Genomic DNA, 19,435 nt, shown 5'->3' on the forward strand with positions numbered 1-19,435 from the left:
GACAGAAATTGAAACTCAGTTTTCTTTCTTGACTAAAAAAATGCAAGCAGAGCAACACATTTTTCTTTTTCTCATTTGCTCTTTGTTACTGCTTAGCTGATAGAAACAGAATATTCAATATATAAAAAATTATATAAAAAATTCGCCTTCATAAAAGGCGAAAAAAAAATTCGCCTTCATAATGAGAATGATGCCTAGTTTTAGAAGGTTTACAGTAGAACCCTAACAATTTATTATTGTATTGCGATCATCTAAAGATTGATTAGTCTTTAAAAGATCATGCAGCTGTTTGAAAGGTGATCATAATAATGCATTTTTTGATCATATTTGGCACACATAAGTGCTTCAATATTGCTTGTTTTGCTAACGGTACATATTTTTGCGTTTCTGGAGTGGCTTTTAAAAGTTGTATTTTTGTTAATTTATAAAAGTGCGTAAAGCTGTAAACATTAAAAGTGTAAAATATTGAAAAGACAAATAAAATAGGACAGCTCAACAATGACTCACCCCTTTCTGAGGCACTTAAAAAAGACATAGAAAACATTCCCATAAGACTTGTGAGAAGTCTCAACATCAGGAGAGATCTTCGTCGGTCGTTTCCAAGCCTCCATCGGCAAGACGCCATCGACATAGGCGCTGGCAGTAACCCTACCACTCGCGAAGGCGCCGACCCGAAAGATGCGAAAGCAAATCACCGACAATACGACTACTGCGGTAGCCGTTCCTACGGTGGAGGTGGATGCTGTCCCCGCTGAATCAAGCCCTCCTGCCAAGAAGCACAGGAGACGTAAGGCAAGGAAGTCAGAGCCTACGATGACCGCAGCCTCAAATCAGCGAGAGTCAATGGCTGCTAATCGAAGGTCGTCTGGGTGAAAGAGATCCAAAAAGGTTGCGGTTTGGCAGCGCTACCCTTTACAAGGGCGTGAACGTCATCTGCTGTGAAAACGAGGAATCTAAAGAATTTCTGGTTACCACAGTAGATGGCTTTCACGAGCTTTGGGAAGGGTGCAACTTGGCGGCTGTATCCTTGAAGAAGATCCCTTGCAGTAAAGTATTGACGGCGTGGGTGCCACCACCATAGATGGATGCGGCACGCATTCTGACGATACTCGGCAAACAAGACCCCAACCTCAGAACAGACCACTGACGTATCGTTAGTTCAAGCACTGAGGTGGTGGCCTGGTTCTCAAGGTATCTATTGATACGGATGGCTAGGACTATCTTAAACCTCGCATTTCAGAACCGGTTGGATGCGTTTCCGGCTGGCGCCGCTGCATTAGGAGAAAGAAAACAGCAGCCACTTAGCATCAAGCAGATTAATATACATCACTGCACAGCAGCTGCTGCCGAAGTCTCCTATCCCTCACGAAAGCTGAAGTAGACATAGCCCTGGTGCAGGGACCCTATATCTACAGCAATAGACTCTTAATATGTTAGTCAGTACAAACTGTATTGACGTGGTAATTATTCGGCAAACCGATCAAGCGTATCGTAACTATTCGGCTGGGGACATAAATCTAATCGACAGCACATTCAAAATTTGGTGGGACATAGACGCATTCATCCTTTTTAAATCACCAGGGCTAGACGGCATTATTCCCGCCATGATTCAACATGTCTCGGCGTGGATATCTCCAATTCTGGGTGAGATTTTCAAAGCTTGTCTGTGCCTATCCCACATCCCGGTACTATGGAGGGAAGTTACTTACATCCCAAAAGTTGGGAAACCAAGTCACTTACTTCCTAAGGACTACAGACCAATCATTCTATCACCTTTCCTGTTGAAAACATTTGAAAGGCTGATAGACATAGAAATCAGATCTCTACTACCCACGACTATCATCAGCACTGCTCAACATGCCTACATGAAAGGTACATGAAAATGGATTGATACAATGCTTAGTAGCAGAATTATCAACTCAAGCATTGGGGAAATTTCCATCGGTCACCAGGGGCACACCGCAAGACGGTGTTTTATCACCTTGGGGAAATCATCTTACCTATTGTTTAAATAAGAATTGTCTCCATTTATTTGAAATGGAATCGTGGTGCAGTTTGTTGCAACACTTATCGTATTGTACATTCGTTGAAAGCTGTTCACCACTTCTTATTGCAACATTGATATGTCAATGTCAGATTCCAACGAATTGGTGCTAAAGCTACCACTTTAGTCTGTCTTGGTGATTCCTGCTTGCTATCGGTTGAGTGTTCGTGCTCAACACTGTAAACGTTACACGTTCGTGTGTAACTACTAAGGTAAATTTGGTTACCTATTGATTTGAATATCAATAAAGAATTCACATATTTAACTTTCAAGAAACTAAAACGATCGTGTTTTATTTCTATTTTTCTCTCCCCTTTATCGGAGCGCAATTTCGGCGCAATAATACCTATGTCACATTGACAAAGTTCAACGAGCCGCATCCCTACTAATAACGGGTGCATTCAAGAGCACACCTCAAGCTGCACCCTACTGTGCTTAAGCCCACTAAACATACACGTAGAGGAACAGGCAACTTAAGCAACACTAGTGATTATATCTTACCGCGGTTGCGCTTTGACCCACCTGACATCCACACAATTGATAGGGACACCTGTCAATACGAACGGTTCAAAGATGTCTGTGACACTCTTAATGTTAGCGAATCCCAAAAGCTTAAAAATGATTGTGCGTAGTCAAAAAAGCCACACCCCTGTTGGAAACGAGAAAGAACGAGGTTAGAAGCCCGGTGACTACATACGTCGATAGTCAAGCGGCACTGAAAGCCCTCAACTCCTATCAAGTCTAAGGTTGTTTTGGACTGCATGAGATGCTTAGAAAACGCTGGGTTGTCCATCAAGCTCTGTTGCAACAGCTCCAAACGGTTATTGATATTTGTTGTTGTTGTTGTTAATATGTACATCTTTTTTCCGAATACGGGCCGAAAATATTAGAAAGTTTGCAAAAAATCTGTAATGCGCACCATATTACTTCCGAGTTCGGTCCGAAATCAGTCCCACAAGTCAAATTTCCCTTCCGAATTTTCCACAAATATTCAAGCGTCTTAGGTCCGACTTCGGTTCGAAAGTCGACTAAAACTTCAGTTTCATCTGACCCTTCGGTCAGAAAATACCAACTCAGTATAACTTTTGATCGGACCGAATTTGCATCCGAAATCGGAATCTTTTCTGACTTTCAGTTCGAGTTCGGACCGAACTCTGACAGTTTGGTTCACTGGGTGCAGTCACATTGTCTGACCTTGTAAAACTTTTTAAAAATAACGCGATATAACATGCTGCTATAATCCTGAGAGATGTTTTTGACTTATTTGGTATAGCGACCAATTTTATTGGAATCATCTTTGAACCGTCAGTACAAACAGCTATGCCGCGGAAAGGTTGGTTGCCAACATTGACAGTTTAAAAAAAAATGTGTTCTCTGTGTTGAAAATAGAAATTAATAATACAAAACTAGTAAAGTAAGATCAAAACTCGGGCGTGCCGACTTTATAATACCGTACACCACTAGACATATTTAGTAGAGCTACTTGTTACAAATAAACTTTTAGGCGCGAATTAATGTGAAGTGGATCGTACCAATTATGAACCTTTTTTGAATCCATATTACGGTTTTAGAACAGTTATAATTATGTTAAAATTATGTATCTCATATCTGGCTTTAAATATCATTGTCATGGAGAGCATATTAGGAACATAAACACGAAATCGGATTAGACACATATATCTGAACCGGTTTTCACCAAATTTGAAGTACTTGCTTTTGTATTTAATCGGATGTGAAGAAATCTATCCCAATTTGAATGAATATTACACACATGGCGCACAATAAAATTAAAAGCAAACGAAAATATATACGGAAGCTATAACTAAATAAGAACCGATATTTAGAGTAGTCAAGTATAGGAATCACGGTTCCAAGGTTATGGCTATATGGGCTAGGTAACTGTATTAATTGAAAATAAATAAAAAATCTCTGACTATTAACCCATTTACGCCGGCTCCCTTATTAGTGGGAGAAAAATGTTGAAACTTAGTGGAGGTGCCATAATGTCACTCATATTCCGCGCACAAAAATTCAGCCCCCTATCTCTACCCTTTGCTCGAGCAGGGGGTAGTGCCTTTTTCACTCCCGTCGGCGTTACTGAGTACAATTTTAGTACTAGAAAATGTTTTAATAAATTAATAGCATTGTAAAGGAAAATACATGAATTAAGTTGGAATTTTTATAAAATTACTCAAAAATTAGACGATAATATTAAAAAATAGTGAAGTAATACGTGTTCCAAGGTTGCACGTTATCATACCCTCCACTTTGGAAAGGAGGGTATATTAACTTTGTCATTCCTTTTGTAACATCCCTAAATATTTGTCGAAAACCCCATAAAGTATATATATTCATAATCAGCACAAAATTCTAAGTCGATTTAACGATGTCCGTCCGTCTGTCCATCTGTCAGTTGAAATCAAGATACAGCTCCATTATTTGACGTAGAGCGTCAAAATTTAGCAGAACAATTTGTATTGTGTCTAGGATGGTTGGTATCGAAAATGATATATGTATATCCGTTCACGTTTTGGTATAGTCCCCATATAATGGTACCCGCCATTATTCGGTATGTTGATGATTTTAGCCACATGGAATTGTCTGAAATTCAACACAAGGAGTTCCTTGTGAGTACTTTACCCTCTGAAAGAGAATTATCTTTATAGGTACACAATATCGTATATCGCTCCATATATCGGTACCTTCCGATATTCGGCATTTTTATTTTTTTGTTAAAGTTTCCTAATTCGTTCCAAATGGTGGAGTATTCAAAGTTCGGCCCGGCCGAACTTACTGCTTTTTACTTGTTGCAATTATAAATATTGGAGAGAATTTGTTTGGGAATATAGCAACGCTAATGGGGTTTGACGTGCCTTTTACACTCTATTTCTTTATTATCATACTATACTTTTTATAGTAGTTAAACAGCTTAATTTAACAAATTTATAATATAAGGATTCGAATATACGTGCGAATATACGGATGTTGCTAAGTCTGAAGAGTAACATAGAAGATCGAAAACACGATACTGAAGAACCAATTTTATTTATGGCTCTTTTTCGCTTTTCAGCAACGTCAGTCTTATGACTAAGAGGGTAATGTCATTTGATACAAGGAAAATATATTACCTTGTAAAAAGAGAAAGAATCATCCAATTGAAAATCAGATCAGGATCAGATTTGAATATAGCTTCCATACACAGAGCCGAAAATACAATGACTTTTTTAACCATGTGCATGGTTAATTTTTTCATGGTAAATGTTTGAGATTACAAACACGAAATAACGTTATATAAGGTCAAATGTAGATGAAAAATAGTTTAATTAACGTTGTATAAGTTTGTTGTTATTTGAGAGAGACGGAAAAATGTGAGAGATACATAAAAATTTAAAGAGCCTTCGGCTCTGTTGTGGTCAACAATTTTGAACTGCTTTGTGTTTGACGAAGTTCAATATTACAATATACGAAGTTGCAACGAATGTGACTGACATATTCCCCCTCCTCCTCTTTATCGAATCTCTTTCTGTGGTCTGAATATGTGTAAGAAAGATCAAATAGACAATCACTACTTTAGTTGGTGTTGAAGAGTGCAAGGGAGTAGTGCACGTGCTCGTGGGAATAGTGCTTGGTATAAAGGTAAGTAAAAGCTGGTGAAATTAACAAATATATTTGATTGTAATTTGTATTTGTTTTAATAGAAAACCCTGATACTATTTCAACATAGTAATGTGTTATTCCTATATTCAAATTGTATCAGATTTGTCTATCAAATAAACTATAAATTACAATAAAGAAACAAAAATAACGTTGTACGTTGTTGTTGTTGAAGCGACAGTGTTCATATTTATGTATATCTTTTTGTTTTTTCTTCTCAGTTCTTTTTTCTCTGGTGTCTTTGTTTTGGGTACTCGTGCGTACATTTTTGGTAAGTTGTGACAATACTATTTGTTTTTATTAACTACTAGTTTCTTCTTCTGTTTTTGCAGTCGGTGTTTGGCGTTTTGTAGTTTTTTTTTTCACAATGGCTGAGGATATAATTTAAAATCACTCGGTAAGGCGTTAAAAAATAAAATTTATATTAAACATATATCTTTCTTTACCAGCCCTCCCTTAAATATACATACATTTTGTAATGGAAATACATATTTTAGAAATATGCGGTATTAATAAATAAATAATAAATAAACTTGTAAAAATTACATTTTTCTTGTTTTATTCAAACAAAGGTTAATTTATTATTAAAATTATCATATGAACTGTTTAGACAAACTGACTATGAAATGTTATTATTAACAATTCTCATGGTTACAAAAATTTAACAGTGCATTGTTAAAACAACAATTTTTTTTCAATATCAACAATTTTCGTGGTTAAAAAAGTCAATCATGGAATAGCTAAATTAACGATGATTATTTTTAAATACCAGTCAACAAGAAAATGTTTAAATTAACCTTACATAACGTAGACTCCAAATCATGTTTATTTATGGTTAAGCTAACCTTGTATAAGGTTAATTTTTTTCTCTGTGTACATAGAGTCGTCCGATTTCATAAGTATTGTAATATCAGTCCGAATCAAATCAATTAAAGCACACACAAATCAATTTAACCAAGACGTTTATATGTACAATTTTGAAAATTTTATGAGTTAAATAACGGGCAGAGGGCTACCGATCCATACCAATATATATTTACATTTTTTTTCGATTTGTTTTCTTTGTATAATAGGGTTATTTTTTGCATGTGGGAAAACCTGCACTTGGCGATGCGTTTATCATCATGTAGGTGACGTCTGATGAAAAAACAGCCCAAGTCAAATAAATAGACCCATCCATTTACTATCTATATCAAAAAAGAGAAAAGAAAAACACCTCTATTTTTGGTGCGTTTTCGCACCCGTCGGCGTTAATGGGTCAATAAAGCATATAAAAGTTTGGGCTTTATAAAAGGGTGGAGTAAATAATTTTTAGTTTGTAAACAGCTTTATGGGTCTGTAATATGGGATCCAGCATATATCATTCATTCTAATATATTAGAGTCCGTTCAAAATCATTTTTATTATTTTGACTTCGTGGTCATGGATGAACTCAACAAAGATTGCCAAGATATAAACATAGGTTAAAGCTTATAAAGCTATCTACATTGAAAAATCGCCGTACGATGCTAAATGTTTTTTTATTATTTATTCATGGGAAGATATTGTCAGGTGTTTTTTTTAGATAAACTGCACAAAACGTACCATTCAGACTAACGCCAAAGTATTAATTGTTTAATATAAATTATTATTTTACAAACTATGGCAATAATGATCCTTTACGTCGTCTTTTCCTTGAATTTAACAAATTTTATAATTAAACTGAACTATCAGGGAGTCGCGAGTCTCTAAAACGTAAATTAACTTTGCACTTAAACAGAGTTTGGTTTCTAAACCTCTACATTTTTCCATTGTATAAAACAAAAATTGTCTCAATTGTATATAGCAATTTAGTTTCTAATTCAGTCTGTAAGGAATAGACTTAACAAACAAAACAGACTTAACAAACAATCAGACAATAAATGTGACCTGTACATTTTTTTACAAAAATACAGGGACGCGGGCGGATATGCATAATTCTGCTCAGTATGTGATTCTATGAAGATCTTCAAAAGGAACTATGAGTCTATTTCTATTTCACAGAGAGACTGTACCACAGTATGGCGTAGGGTATAAAAAGTGTGAATATTGGCAATTGGAAAATATAACAAATTTCCAATTTTTACAACGTTGTAAGTTGGTTTTAATATATTGACCTGGAGTATTTGGGTAATACGAACTTACAACACATAGTGCAGAAGATAAATATTTGTGTACGCTACGTCGAATTTTAGACTTGCCTTGTGCTGTAGAAGATTTGTTAGAACTTAAAACCTCAAAGCTTTTGGAAGTTTGTTTATAATTAGCCTAATTTTTACATAATAGCTAAATAGTTATCAAACAAAAAGGCTATCGATAAAACAAACAATAATTGTTACAATTGTCAGTCATTTCTTTAGGCTCAGACCACCTCCCCATTATTTTCGCCATAAACAGACCACCCGATTACATAGACTCTAAACGCCGCACTTTTCTTACCATGGGAAACCCAATTGGCAAGAATTCAAAAAATATACCTATCGCCGCTTCAGAGAACTGCCCAACCCATCTGATGTTCGGGCAACAGATAGGTGTTTCCGGGACATCATCAAAGCTGTAGCCGCTGGCTATATACCTGCTAGTCGAATACCTAAAATAAGACCAAAATTAACCAGCAGAGGCAGCGCCGTACTAAACCTAATAAATCCAGAGTCAGGGAACTTACAATGGAGGTAAACAGGTTAGTCGGTGAGCATAAGAGAAAAATGGCTAGAACATCTGAAACATTGCAACATCAGTACAGGGTCGAGTAAATTGTGGGCAACGGTTAGCTCTCGAACCCTGGAAAAAAAGATGATAGAACATCTGTCGCATTTAAAGGCGCAGAAGTGACAGATGGGCAGAGGTGCGCGTGTTATTTCAACCGGCAATTTATAGCGCACCCCGAGAGTGACAGGGCTAAGCGAAGAATCCTACGCCGTATACGATATCTTCCAGTCGAGGAGGTACCACCACAATTAACGTTGGAAGATGCTGCACATGTCATCAGAAGCGCAGTCACCCAAAGCGTTTGGTCCTGACGGAATCTCTATTGGTGATGTTAAAGCAACTAGATGAACCAGGAGTTGAGTATCTCACCAAACTCCTCAACCTGTCGTTAGCCACCCTTATAGTTCCCGATGCCTGAAAAATGAGAAGGGCGGTCCCGCTCTGAGGCCAGGCAAGGATGCCAGCAAAAGTGATTCATACAGGTCGATATCACTTTTGTCATCAGTAGCAAAGACGCTTAAGGCTTTACTCCTCCCCAGCATAAGAGAGTGTTTACCAGTAGCTGATCATCGATACAGCTATCTGCGACAATATTAGAAGTAGGAACAAGGTTCTCAAATCTCTGGCCGTCAGCACTTGGGGAGCTGATAAGGAACCTTGTTGCCCTCTTACAACGCGATAGGCCGGTCTATGGTAAATTATGTGCTACACAGTGAAAAAAATATTCAGGCCTACCAGAATGCCACCGTTAAAACCGCAACATGGTGCCTTCTCATGACTCCTGCCTATCACTTACATGAGGAGGCGAAGGTGTTACTGGTGCGACAGTATAATGCTGTCAATGAAATAACAGCTTGGGTGTTACAGTCAAAGCCGAATCACCATCTGGAGGGTATTCAACCTCCGCCTAGACACGTATAAGAAAGAGCCTCTAGATCACCAGGCCTATCAAGCAGAACTGAATAGTATCCACTTTAACGCGGTCTCAGAAGTCATGGAAGGATATAGAGCGAATACTGTACTATAGGACCATCCCCCTCTCATCGCAGCTGAAGAGCGAGAGCTGCCCCGAGAAAGCCGGGTAGTTTTGACTCAGATCCGGATGGTGTAGCCGCCTCAATTCGCATTGCCAGCCTGCCAGCTTGTGGCACAGGTCCACAAGACACGCTGCACCTATTTCGCTGCCCAGCCATACCTACTTAACTAAATCCAGTATCGTTGTGGACCCAACCCGTAGGGGTTGTGTCCTTTTTGAGACTGGACTTTGAAGCAAAACCCGATTGAGAGGAGTCAAAACGAAGACAGCAGTATGAGCTGCTACAACAACAACAATTGTTACCCAAACCACACGTTAAAACCGTTGGTATAACTTGAAGAGTAGTCAAGTTGTGTGCTTTAGTCACAAACGTCCAATTTGGGTTTGGTGTTGTTTCTATAAAAATAAACAATAAATGAATAATGTTTGCAACATGTCCACAAACTTTACAACCGATAGGTACAACAACAACAACATCTTGAATACAATCTCTCCATGTTGCACAAAGGGTTAAAATGTGTGTGGCTTGCATTAAAAGAAACAGTGCAGGCCTACTGATCCATGTTGTATGGGATAATCCCCAGTACAATTAGACCAAAAATGGGATCCTCAATACAATAAGTACAAACAGTTAATGCTTTTTGCACTGACATCTATATTGGAATAATTATGTGTTGCAGTCCTACATTTCCTAAATTAATAAGCAGACGTATTTTGTTGAACTGTTTGATAATAATATGAAATAGTAATGCACCTTATAAGTGCTACAACAGTTTATATTCCAATTTTCTACGAATTATACGATTGGCCAACCCTACAAATATAATGTGAGTAAATGTTAAATATGTTTACTAGAATGTAGACTCAAGTATTGTCAGAAGTTGTAAAATCAATAATATCACACCCGGACAAGGCCGTCTATTTAAACAATTATAGAATGTTGAAAAACTTTGGTTCACTGTAGAACACGTATTTTGAGCTCCAGCCGAAAGTTGGATACTTGAAACAGAAATGTTTAAAAACTTAGCTTCACATTATAGAAGAGAAAGTCTTAAGCCCTGTATTACCCTCCTACACAATCAGGTTAAAATTAATTCCATTGTCTACATTAAAAACTACTAAATCTGAAACAAAACAAACAAACAACATTTTATATACAAAAAACGTTGGTTCGAACCAGAAAAAATAGAAATAAATGTAGAAACTTTGTCTCGGACTGCCGGTGTTGGACACACTCCAGAGGAGAAACTTTCAAGATCCAGGCGAATGCCTGCTACTCAAAAAGTATCAACTTGAGACAAACTTCATTTCGTGTGGCCGATGGTGGATATGCCTGAGGGAAGGAACTTCAATTAAGCAATGGTAACATGACTAATATCCCTGGGTCTTGAAAACATATTGACGCTTTTAGCGCGCTTCTGAACAGGTTCATTCAAGTGTGACATATAGTTTGGCAAAGAAAAAAAGGTTTGTTGCTTATTCGAACATATTTTGACACTCGAATACATTTAACAAGACTACAACAAAATTTATGAGGAATGGGTTGAACTAAACTAAATCCATATATAGCGCACTGTTACTGTTCTTCGACCATTTAAATTTTATATATCTTTATTATTAATTATATCTCTAAGCGCATATGAATATATTTTTTAACAGATGTTATATTTACCAGATTCTTGACGAAACTTCTTCGAGGGAGACATGGAATCATTTCCACTCTCATCCGAACGCGGAGAACGATTTCTTTCACACGTTGACTGAAAGGAAATTATAATTTTAATAAGGAAAGAACAGGAAAAAATCTCAAAATTACCATTTTATATGAAGCAAATATTTAACAAACAAATAAACAATGTGGTATGTCTGTTGCGAATACAGACGCCGATTGCGGTTGTACGACTCGGAACGTATCTAATGTTACCAATGAAAAACTGCAACGTTGCCAACCATAAAAACTATACATGCTCTGTTCCAGAACCAGTAAGAATGTAAAACCGAATTAAGGAATTTAGGGTCTACGTATAATTGTTAATATTAAAATATGGCTGACCATCATCACAAACATATATGTGTTTGGTTACCCTAAAATTTGTAACAATTGTTGCAAATGTTTACTGAAAGTCGTCTGTTAACACAAGAGATTTGCGAAAGAGAGCGATTTGAAAGAACAATATTGACAGTTCATTCACGGAGAGTTTGCTTTTTCTTCTTGCAATCACTTGCAACTCTTCTTCTTCGCCTTCCGGAGATCTATATTTTGATAAGCAATTTAAAAACTTTTTTTTTGGAAATCGTAAGAACAACTGATTTGTTTTTTCGGATCATTTTTAATTTCTGCATGATTAATTTCTGTTTATGACGCACAAATTGTTTTGTTTTAACAAACCACCTGATTGCTTGCAAGTTCTTGTAGAGAATTCGTCTGTTTACTTTTCACACTTTTCTTGCAAAAGAGAATAAAACCATGGTACAATAAAAAAGCTAAGGTGGAACTTACCTGCCAATTTTGTGTAGAAATAAAATGAAAATAAGAACAGAATATTTTCAAAATCAATGATAGGGAGACGCGTAAATTGCGAGACGCGCATTAAAGTTATTCGCCAGATTTGCCATGGAATTGAAAGATAGAACTGTTTAGATCATAATTTTGAAGGAAAATTTACGCAGTTTATTCATTTTTCCCGTTATTCAACTGATTTTAAAAATGACGAAAAATATTGAATAAATGAAAACAATTTGTTGCATGCAAATTCCTGCAGAAAAAGTAATTCTTACCCTAAGGCTGCAAATACATAAAAAGCTTGAAGTCATGGCTAGGCATATTTTGCAAAAGAGAGTGATTTGAGAGATCAATTTTGACAGTTCTTTCACTAATAGTTCTTTCAAATCTCTTCTTGCAATCACTAGCAACTCTTCTCTTTCCAGTGATGTCAAGAAATGTTAAAACATATTTATTTTGAAAAAAAAGTAAGCATCATAATTTTTTTTTTTTTTTTTTTGATTAATTTTTAATTTTTTGTACAGCTTGTTCCACGATCTCGAAAGAACACGTTCGCACAAAATTTACACGACAAACAGCTGATTTCCGTTCCACTAAAATTCATCAGAAAGAAAAATTGTACGAAATCAAAGCGAACGAAACTGCAAGCATTTCAGTGCAATTTTGCTTTCAGACTTAATCCCTTTATAGTTGTTTTTATAAAAACAACGTTTGTTTATTAGTGGAGAAGGATGGTAATATTAACCAAATTTTTTCAAAATAATTATTACTTGATTGAAAATGGAGTAAAAATAATAAATACAATTACAGTATGTCAAAAAAAATTGTTAATTTTACAATTTTTTTATCCATTGGCCGCAAATGTGGTTCTCAAAAATCTGCAGACATTCAGCATAGGTTCTGCTTACTGTAGACTTCGCTGTTGAAGTCAGGGCTTCGTTCTATAAATGCTGCTGGTTGCTTCCTGCAGCCAAAAACCGCAAGAATGTGCCAAGATTTAAATCGGGGCGTATATGGGTTGTTCTGCAACCGGGAACCCATTTATCTTCTAGCATATCTAAAAGAGCCCGAAAAACTTCCTTCAACACACGAAAATTGGCCACAAACCTAGGAAAATAAATTTTTTATTATTTCAAACAAATTCGAAGCATCTCTTAAATGGCTCCGTGGTACTTTTTGAAGCTCCTCCACATCATCCATAAAGTATAGGGCTACAGAAATACTCATTTTTTTATTTTGTTAAGAACCATCTTACATATAATCGTATTTTTTATTGCTTTTCCGCGTTTAAATCAGTCATTCTGGCGTTTTTTTTTTTGCTTAAATTCGCGATTACTTTTTAAAAAGTATATATATCAACCATGGCAGAAGAATTCAGGTAGATGCATCAACGCTTGGGAGCATTCATATGTCAAAAGTTTTTTTCAAATATAAATAGATTTTTATATGTTTTCTTATACGACGTCATTCGGAGGTTATTAAAATCCGCGTTTTTCAACATTTTTTTGCAAATTTAAATAATTTTTCATTCAACATTTTCAATTCCAAAATTGGTTTGACAGTTAATTGTCCCAGCAGCTGTGTCGATGCGTCTACCTATATTCTTCTATCATGATAGCAACACTGCGTCACGTAAGGCTATGCGAAATATTAGTGGAACGCATTCTGATACGAAAGTGAGTGACTAGCTTTCTTTCGCATAAATTTGTTGTTACAGCCTGTTCCACGATATCGAAGGAGCACGTTCGCATGCCTTCTACACGACAAACAGCTGATTTCCGTTCCACTAAAATTCATCAGAACGAAAAATTGTACGAAAATCAAAGCGAACGAAAACGTAAGCATTTGAGTGCAATTTTGCGTTCCACTATCTTTTTTTCGCATGTATGCGAACACAAATGTCAACATCAGTAACTTGTGTGTTTACTGTCGTAAGACACAAAACTCTTAAATTTTGAACAAAAATGAAGTCGATGGCATTTCTCTCGACAAAGAAGACATGATTTTCCAATTGAAGGGAATTAACCGAATTTGAATTAGGCGAAGGAATCGATTTGTCGCTATAATTTTCCAAAAGCACAAGCGTGTTTTTCCTTTCTGAAAGAAAGGTGTCTAAATCTTTCGACGAAGAAAGAGCCGATTTGTTTTTGATACCTTGTTCCCTTGTTATTTTCGTATTTTTCCCCAAATTGGTTCAGTGTTTTTTGCGATAATTATGGCCTCCACTCCTCTACAAACTTTCGTAAAAGCCTCGGACGCTCTGATAGAATTTAGTGCACAAATCGGTGCAATAAAAGATAACGATTTAGATATTAGTATGCTAGAGGAAAGGAAGAGCAAGCTAGAAAACATATGGCAATCGGTATATAAGTCGTCGCACAATTAAAAAAAAACGGAAAATATAACAAAAGAAAATCTGCATTTGGCAGAAAATAAATATAACGCTTCTTTTAACAATTACTCTAATACAATGGCAACACTTAATAGAAAAATTATAAAATATCGTTGCCTAACAAGAAATTCGAATAAAATTGCGGATAAAACTAAAGAACAATCGGCTCAAACACTTTTGGCTCCTGAATCGCAGGAAAGTACCGCAATTATGTCTTCTGGCTGTGATATCGTTCACAATATGGCATTGCCCCTATTGATATTGATATTTTTGAGGGAGATTTTTCTTCTTGGCCTTCCTTTCGGGATTTGTTTAGCGACATTTACATAAATAACTCTCGCTTGAGTGATGTGCAGCGCCTGTATTACTTGCTTGTATTACTTCTCATTCCGTGGATCTTGCTTCATACCGCGTATAACCTCTTATAATATTCTTGAAGAGATAAAACGCGGTGCTTATTACCTGTTTATATAAAAGTTTTATTAATTATTAAATAAATTAAAAAAATTATAAATAACTATAATTATATGCTCCGAATATAATATGATATACTCTAAAGGTACCATCCTATATTTGGTATTTTGATGATTATAGCCACATTATTCACTGCAATTGCTTCAAGTTTCGTATTTGAATGTCGTACTGGCCTATGACAGGAATTGCAAATACAAGTTTATGTCTGAATATAATATAACCAATATAATGGTAAATCCCTATGTTCGGTATTTTTATGATCTTTGCAGTATTTTTCAACGTTTTTTTTTTGAAAATTTTCAAACTTGTTCTATATTGTTATTGCTTTTTTACTTGTTCGTTGACTTTTGGTATTTTGGAAAATTTTGAATCACATTCCGACACTGCTAACTAATACAACATCCAAGAATCCATATTTATTATAGAAGCTGCTTGTCAAAGGAGTAGAAAAGACGCAATTTAAAACTGCTCAGGTAAGATTGGATTTGATAATGATATTTGAATTTGAGGACGAGAATTGCAATCCTTTACTAGGCTTTTAAATGCCTGTGAGATTCAGCTTGTAGAATATCTGCTAATAAAACTCGGACCTAGAAGGATTCAGTTCAAACACATAAATTTGAACTGACACTTATAGTCCTTAAAGATCTCCTTGAAAGCATACAAACTTGAAGAAAAGGCGATGTTTAAAAATTAAACACAAATTGGTTCTGTTTGCATCATGAAAGGCAAGTCACATTATTTGTGACAACTGACAAACTCTTTTTATTATTTTCATTATTTTATACAAATAATTTCTTAGCATAATTGATGAATTGCATAAAGTAAAACTAGGTCAACTATTATTCATACAAAAGTGTAGAAATTAAATTGTTAAATATTGCAAATCGTCAATGAACCTTAATAAATATATGTCACATCAACGATAAAATGATTTACTGATACGTTAATAAATGCTGAATTAACAATTTGAACAACTAGAATAAAACTATAAATATGTCATAACTAAAATACAACATAAATATAAATGTGTATGTATGTTTTAACATTTTCCGCCGCATTGACAGTGTTCAAGTAGTAAATGTAGCAGACACGGAGCCATTTGTCGCTGATTGGTAAGTTCTTACAGCTGGAGTAGGTGTAAATTGAGCTGGTTTGCTTAACTTTGAATGCATTCTCCAACTCAGTAGACAAAGCAGAATAATAATGCAGCAGCATAATGAGGTGTAGCTAACTGCATGAAGGTGAAGACTGGTGGAGTGTATAAGTTGTGGCAAATGCTTAAGAGTTGATTCATTCAACTTCCGTTGTATATTATCCAATACTTCCAGATGAACGTTGTAAGAAGTAGTGTTCGTGGGCATTAAAAACTTTCCTATTTCCAGTTGTGGACTCATAGAATGGATGTCTTTTAATTTCACATAAGAAGTGTGTACGATATTTGAGGCTTGTGTGGTGACAAAATCGTTCTTCATGGCACAGTTGGAACCCATCTCTATTATTCTGGCATTCTTGATGATAGTAAGATTTGTCTCCGTACCACATACAACAGAAGATTCAACATCGACAGTAGTGCCGAAAATGGATCTATTTTGATGATTTGACTCCAAACTGTAGATCCAATAATCCTGTTGAGGTTGCAATTGACAGTTGAATTGCATTCTTCCGCAGTTTGGACCGCTGATTTTTACAGAAATATTCGTCATTCTTTGGTTTAAGGCATCTTAATAAGTCCTCAGGTCGGAATATAATGTACTCGTCTCTGTGCGCATCAGTAGCAAAGTATGACATTTCTGGCTTAATGGCGATTAAAGTGCCATTCCTTATTGTAGGAAAGGCTACTACATTGCATAATTCAAAGAACTGTTGATTGACTAAGGGTATCTTGACGTCGAAGATGTCTTCATGATTTGTCACTACATCCTTGACGGTCATAACTTTATAGAGCTCAATCAAGTTCTTATCGTCCGTTGCTAAAGCATGCAAAATTGGAAGATTAGATCAATTGGAAGATGTCTCCTCAATTGATGAGGAGACAGTAAAAGTGGGTTTATTTTGCCATTATGTGTATCGGTTAGTACACTAATAATTTCAGACTCTACTCTCTGCAGGTTCATTGCGGAGTATACCAAGTACGTTGACAAGAGTCCGACAATCTGTGAGTTTCTTAACTGGGATGATTCCTTAGCCACATCATTATTTATTTTCTCAACTATTTCTGAGATCTTTTTTATCTTTTGTTGATTGCCGATCTCATCCTGTTTTATGACATTAATGTTAGAGTCAACAGCTGAAGTTTGGGCTTTCAATAGACTTGTCATATGCTCGAGCTCAATTCTTGCTTTGCTGATGGTTTTAGATATTTCTTCCGCATAATCTGCATCAAGGACAATAAAAAATGAACATGCAATGTTTCAACTATTTTGAATGGGGATCTTTTAATCCGTCTGTTGGTAAATAACTCCTATTCCTGTAGTAGTAAATTTGGTAGGTGTTTGAGATTGCTCACGAACATGTCACACATCTCGTGTTGCTGAATTACAGGACACATTTGCTGCAGCGATTGTAAGCCGGTTAAAAGCGACTTTATTTCGGATGCGAGAGGCGTTAAATCGTAATACACCAACATTATCCATTCTGCCGTGTTAAGCTTAACTCTTCCTAAGCCTTCAAAATATAATCCCGGATCATTGTCGCATTAAAGGCATTAAAGCAAGGCTAATAATACTGTTAGCATTATTGGGCTATTTTCGACCTTCATTATTTTACTCGGAACGGTTTCTTTCCCATTTTCCTCTTGCTTTGATGAACCGATATCACCCTGCGTTGTCTGGTCTGTGGATAATTCAATATGCTCTTCTGAAAATAGTGGAGCCAGCCTCTGAATGGCCGTTTGTATACTCCAGTTGATGTTTTCACATGAGCAACTAGTACGGTTCCGTCGTCGCCAGCAAACACATTCTTCCCAATGGCCACTTCATCGGCGGTAAATGATCTCCTTTGATGATGACCATATCACCTTTCTGAAGTTTGTTTATCTTTCTCCTCCATTTGTTCCGTTCTTGCAGTTCGTGGAGGTATTCATCCGACCTTCTTCTCCGGAACTGCTGCTTAATATGTGAGAGCAGTCTCCAATGGGATCTGCTGAAGATCTTAACAGATTCTGCTGTGCTGTCTACTTGCGTAGTTAAAGCCTCCCCGATTAAAAGGTGTCCTGGTGTTAGAGCCTTAAGATAATCTGGATAGTTTGACAAAGGCGTGAGCGGCCGGGAATTTACGATTGCTTCTGTCTCAATTATAATCGTTTCCAATTCCTCATGCGTTAGGTTTTCCCTTGACACGCTACGTACCAAGAGGTGTTTGTGGCAAGATGCCACAACTGCTGGATAAACATCTTTGATTTCACAACAATTGGTGCAACCAGAACAAGTTAATCAAAGAGTTTCGCTAGCCCAGACGTAACTGTTCGTTTCGTTATTACTTGACAATGATCACTATTTGTCTTTACGTAAAATTGGTCGACCTGAGGCATCCAGTATAGTCCCAAAGTCTTTATCGTTTTGATTTCATCAAAATTTAGATTGATTTATCAGACGCCATATATCCCATAGCAATCTTGGACTGTTTGACGACCATTTTCTCAAATTGAAGCTGTGCTTCTTCAAAATAATTATCAATTCCTTTTGCGTCTCCATCGCTATGTTTAAGCTATCAGAACCAACGATACCATCGTCCATATAAAAGTTCTCTCTCTCTGACCCAAGGGAATAGTGATTCATGTTGTCGTCTCCGATTTCCTGTGGACACTTTGTGGCACGGTACGGTTCTGTACGAGCTCCATATGTAACAGTATTGAGCTTATAATAGCTAATGATCAGTTGATATTTCTGATCATCGGGGTGAATTAAGATTTGTCTATACATCTTTTCAATGTCAGTTGTGAAGACAAACTTTGGTAATCGGAACCGTAGCAGGATAGAGAACAGCTCGCTTTGTACAGTTGGTCCTGTGTACATTGAGTCATTTAACGAATGACCCGATGACGTTTTTGGGGATGCATCAAATACCACCCTTAATTTTGTTGTGGTACTATCTGGTTTAAGAACACTGTGATGCGGAATAAAATATTTAGTGCTCGACACTATATTCACTTCAATTGTCTGCATGTGTTCTAGCTGTTCATATTCCTGCATGAAATTGATACATTGCATGCGGATATCATTCTTGTGAAAAAGCCGACGTTCAATACTCATGAACCGGTTATACGCCATCGCATGAGATTTCCCCAATGCTGTTGGAGATTCTTGGAAAGGAAGACTAACAACGAATAGACCGTTCTGATCCATCTGGACATGCGGGTTTCCAGCGAAGACGTTACCAGACAATCCAGCCAAGCGCAGAATTGGTTGGCAATATCGTTGGCAAAACAAATGCTTCCAAATAAGTTGAAAATCCAGAATTGTTAGACAATATTTGCATGTTCTCTTCTGTAACAATATTTACTTGTGAACCGGAATCAAGTACAGCTCTGAACTCGCTTGAAATACCGTTTGCAGCTTTTATGGTGACTCTCGCAGTGGCAAGAAGTACGTTCTTCTGATCTTC

General features: G+C 36.6%; 1 protein-coding gene and 1 long non-coding RNA gene across 3 annotated transcripts in view; one reads left to right on the plus strand and one right to left on the minus strand.

Annotated features, from left to right (window-relative positions):
* The window catches only part of LOC101888324 (poly(U)-binding-splicing factor half pint), a 209,251-nt gene extending 197,826 nt beyond the window's left edge, over nucleotides 1–11,425 (minus strand). Inside the window, exons 1-2 of one of the 2 annotated variants that reach the window (XR_009342677.1) lie at nucleotides 11,278–11,348; nucleotides 11,134–11,221 (exon numbers count right to left, since the gene is read on the minus strand). Coding sequence is in view for 1 of the 2 variants with exons in the window: in XM_059124983.1 (XP_058980966.1) it covers nucleotides 11,134–11,221; nucleotides 11,278–11,280 (91 nt within the window). In the remaining variant the exon portion in view is untranslated. Of the gene's footprint in view, nucleotides 1–11,133; nucleotides 11,222–11,277 lie in introns of both variants that reach the window. The other variant, XM_059124983.1, reaches the window with a different exon arrangement.
* Nucleotides 5,589–6,199, plus strand: LOC109612398 (uncharacterized). The gene is made up of 3 exons (XR_002194488.2): nucleotides 5,589–5,680; nucleotides 5,920–5,969; nucleotides 6,031–6,199. It is a non-coding gene; the product is annotated as an uncharacterized LOC109612398 (long non-coding RNA).
* Nucleotides 11,426–19,435: the final 8,010 nt, after the last annotated feature.

This window comes from Musca domestica, unplaced genomic scaffold (genome assembly GCF_030504385.1).
Source record: "Musca domestica strain aabys unplaced genomic scaffold, Musca_domestica.polishedcontigs.V.1.1 31, whole genome shotgun sequence".
Classification (NCBI taxonomy): domain Eukaryota; kingdom Metazoa; phylum Arthropoda; class Insecta; order Diptera; family Muscidae; genus Musca; species Musca domestica.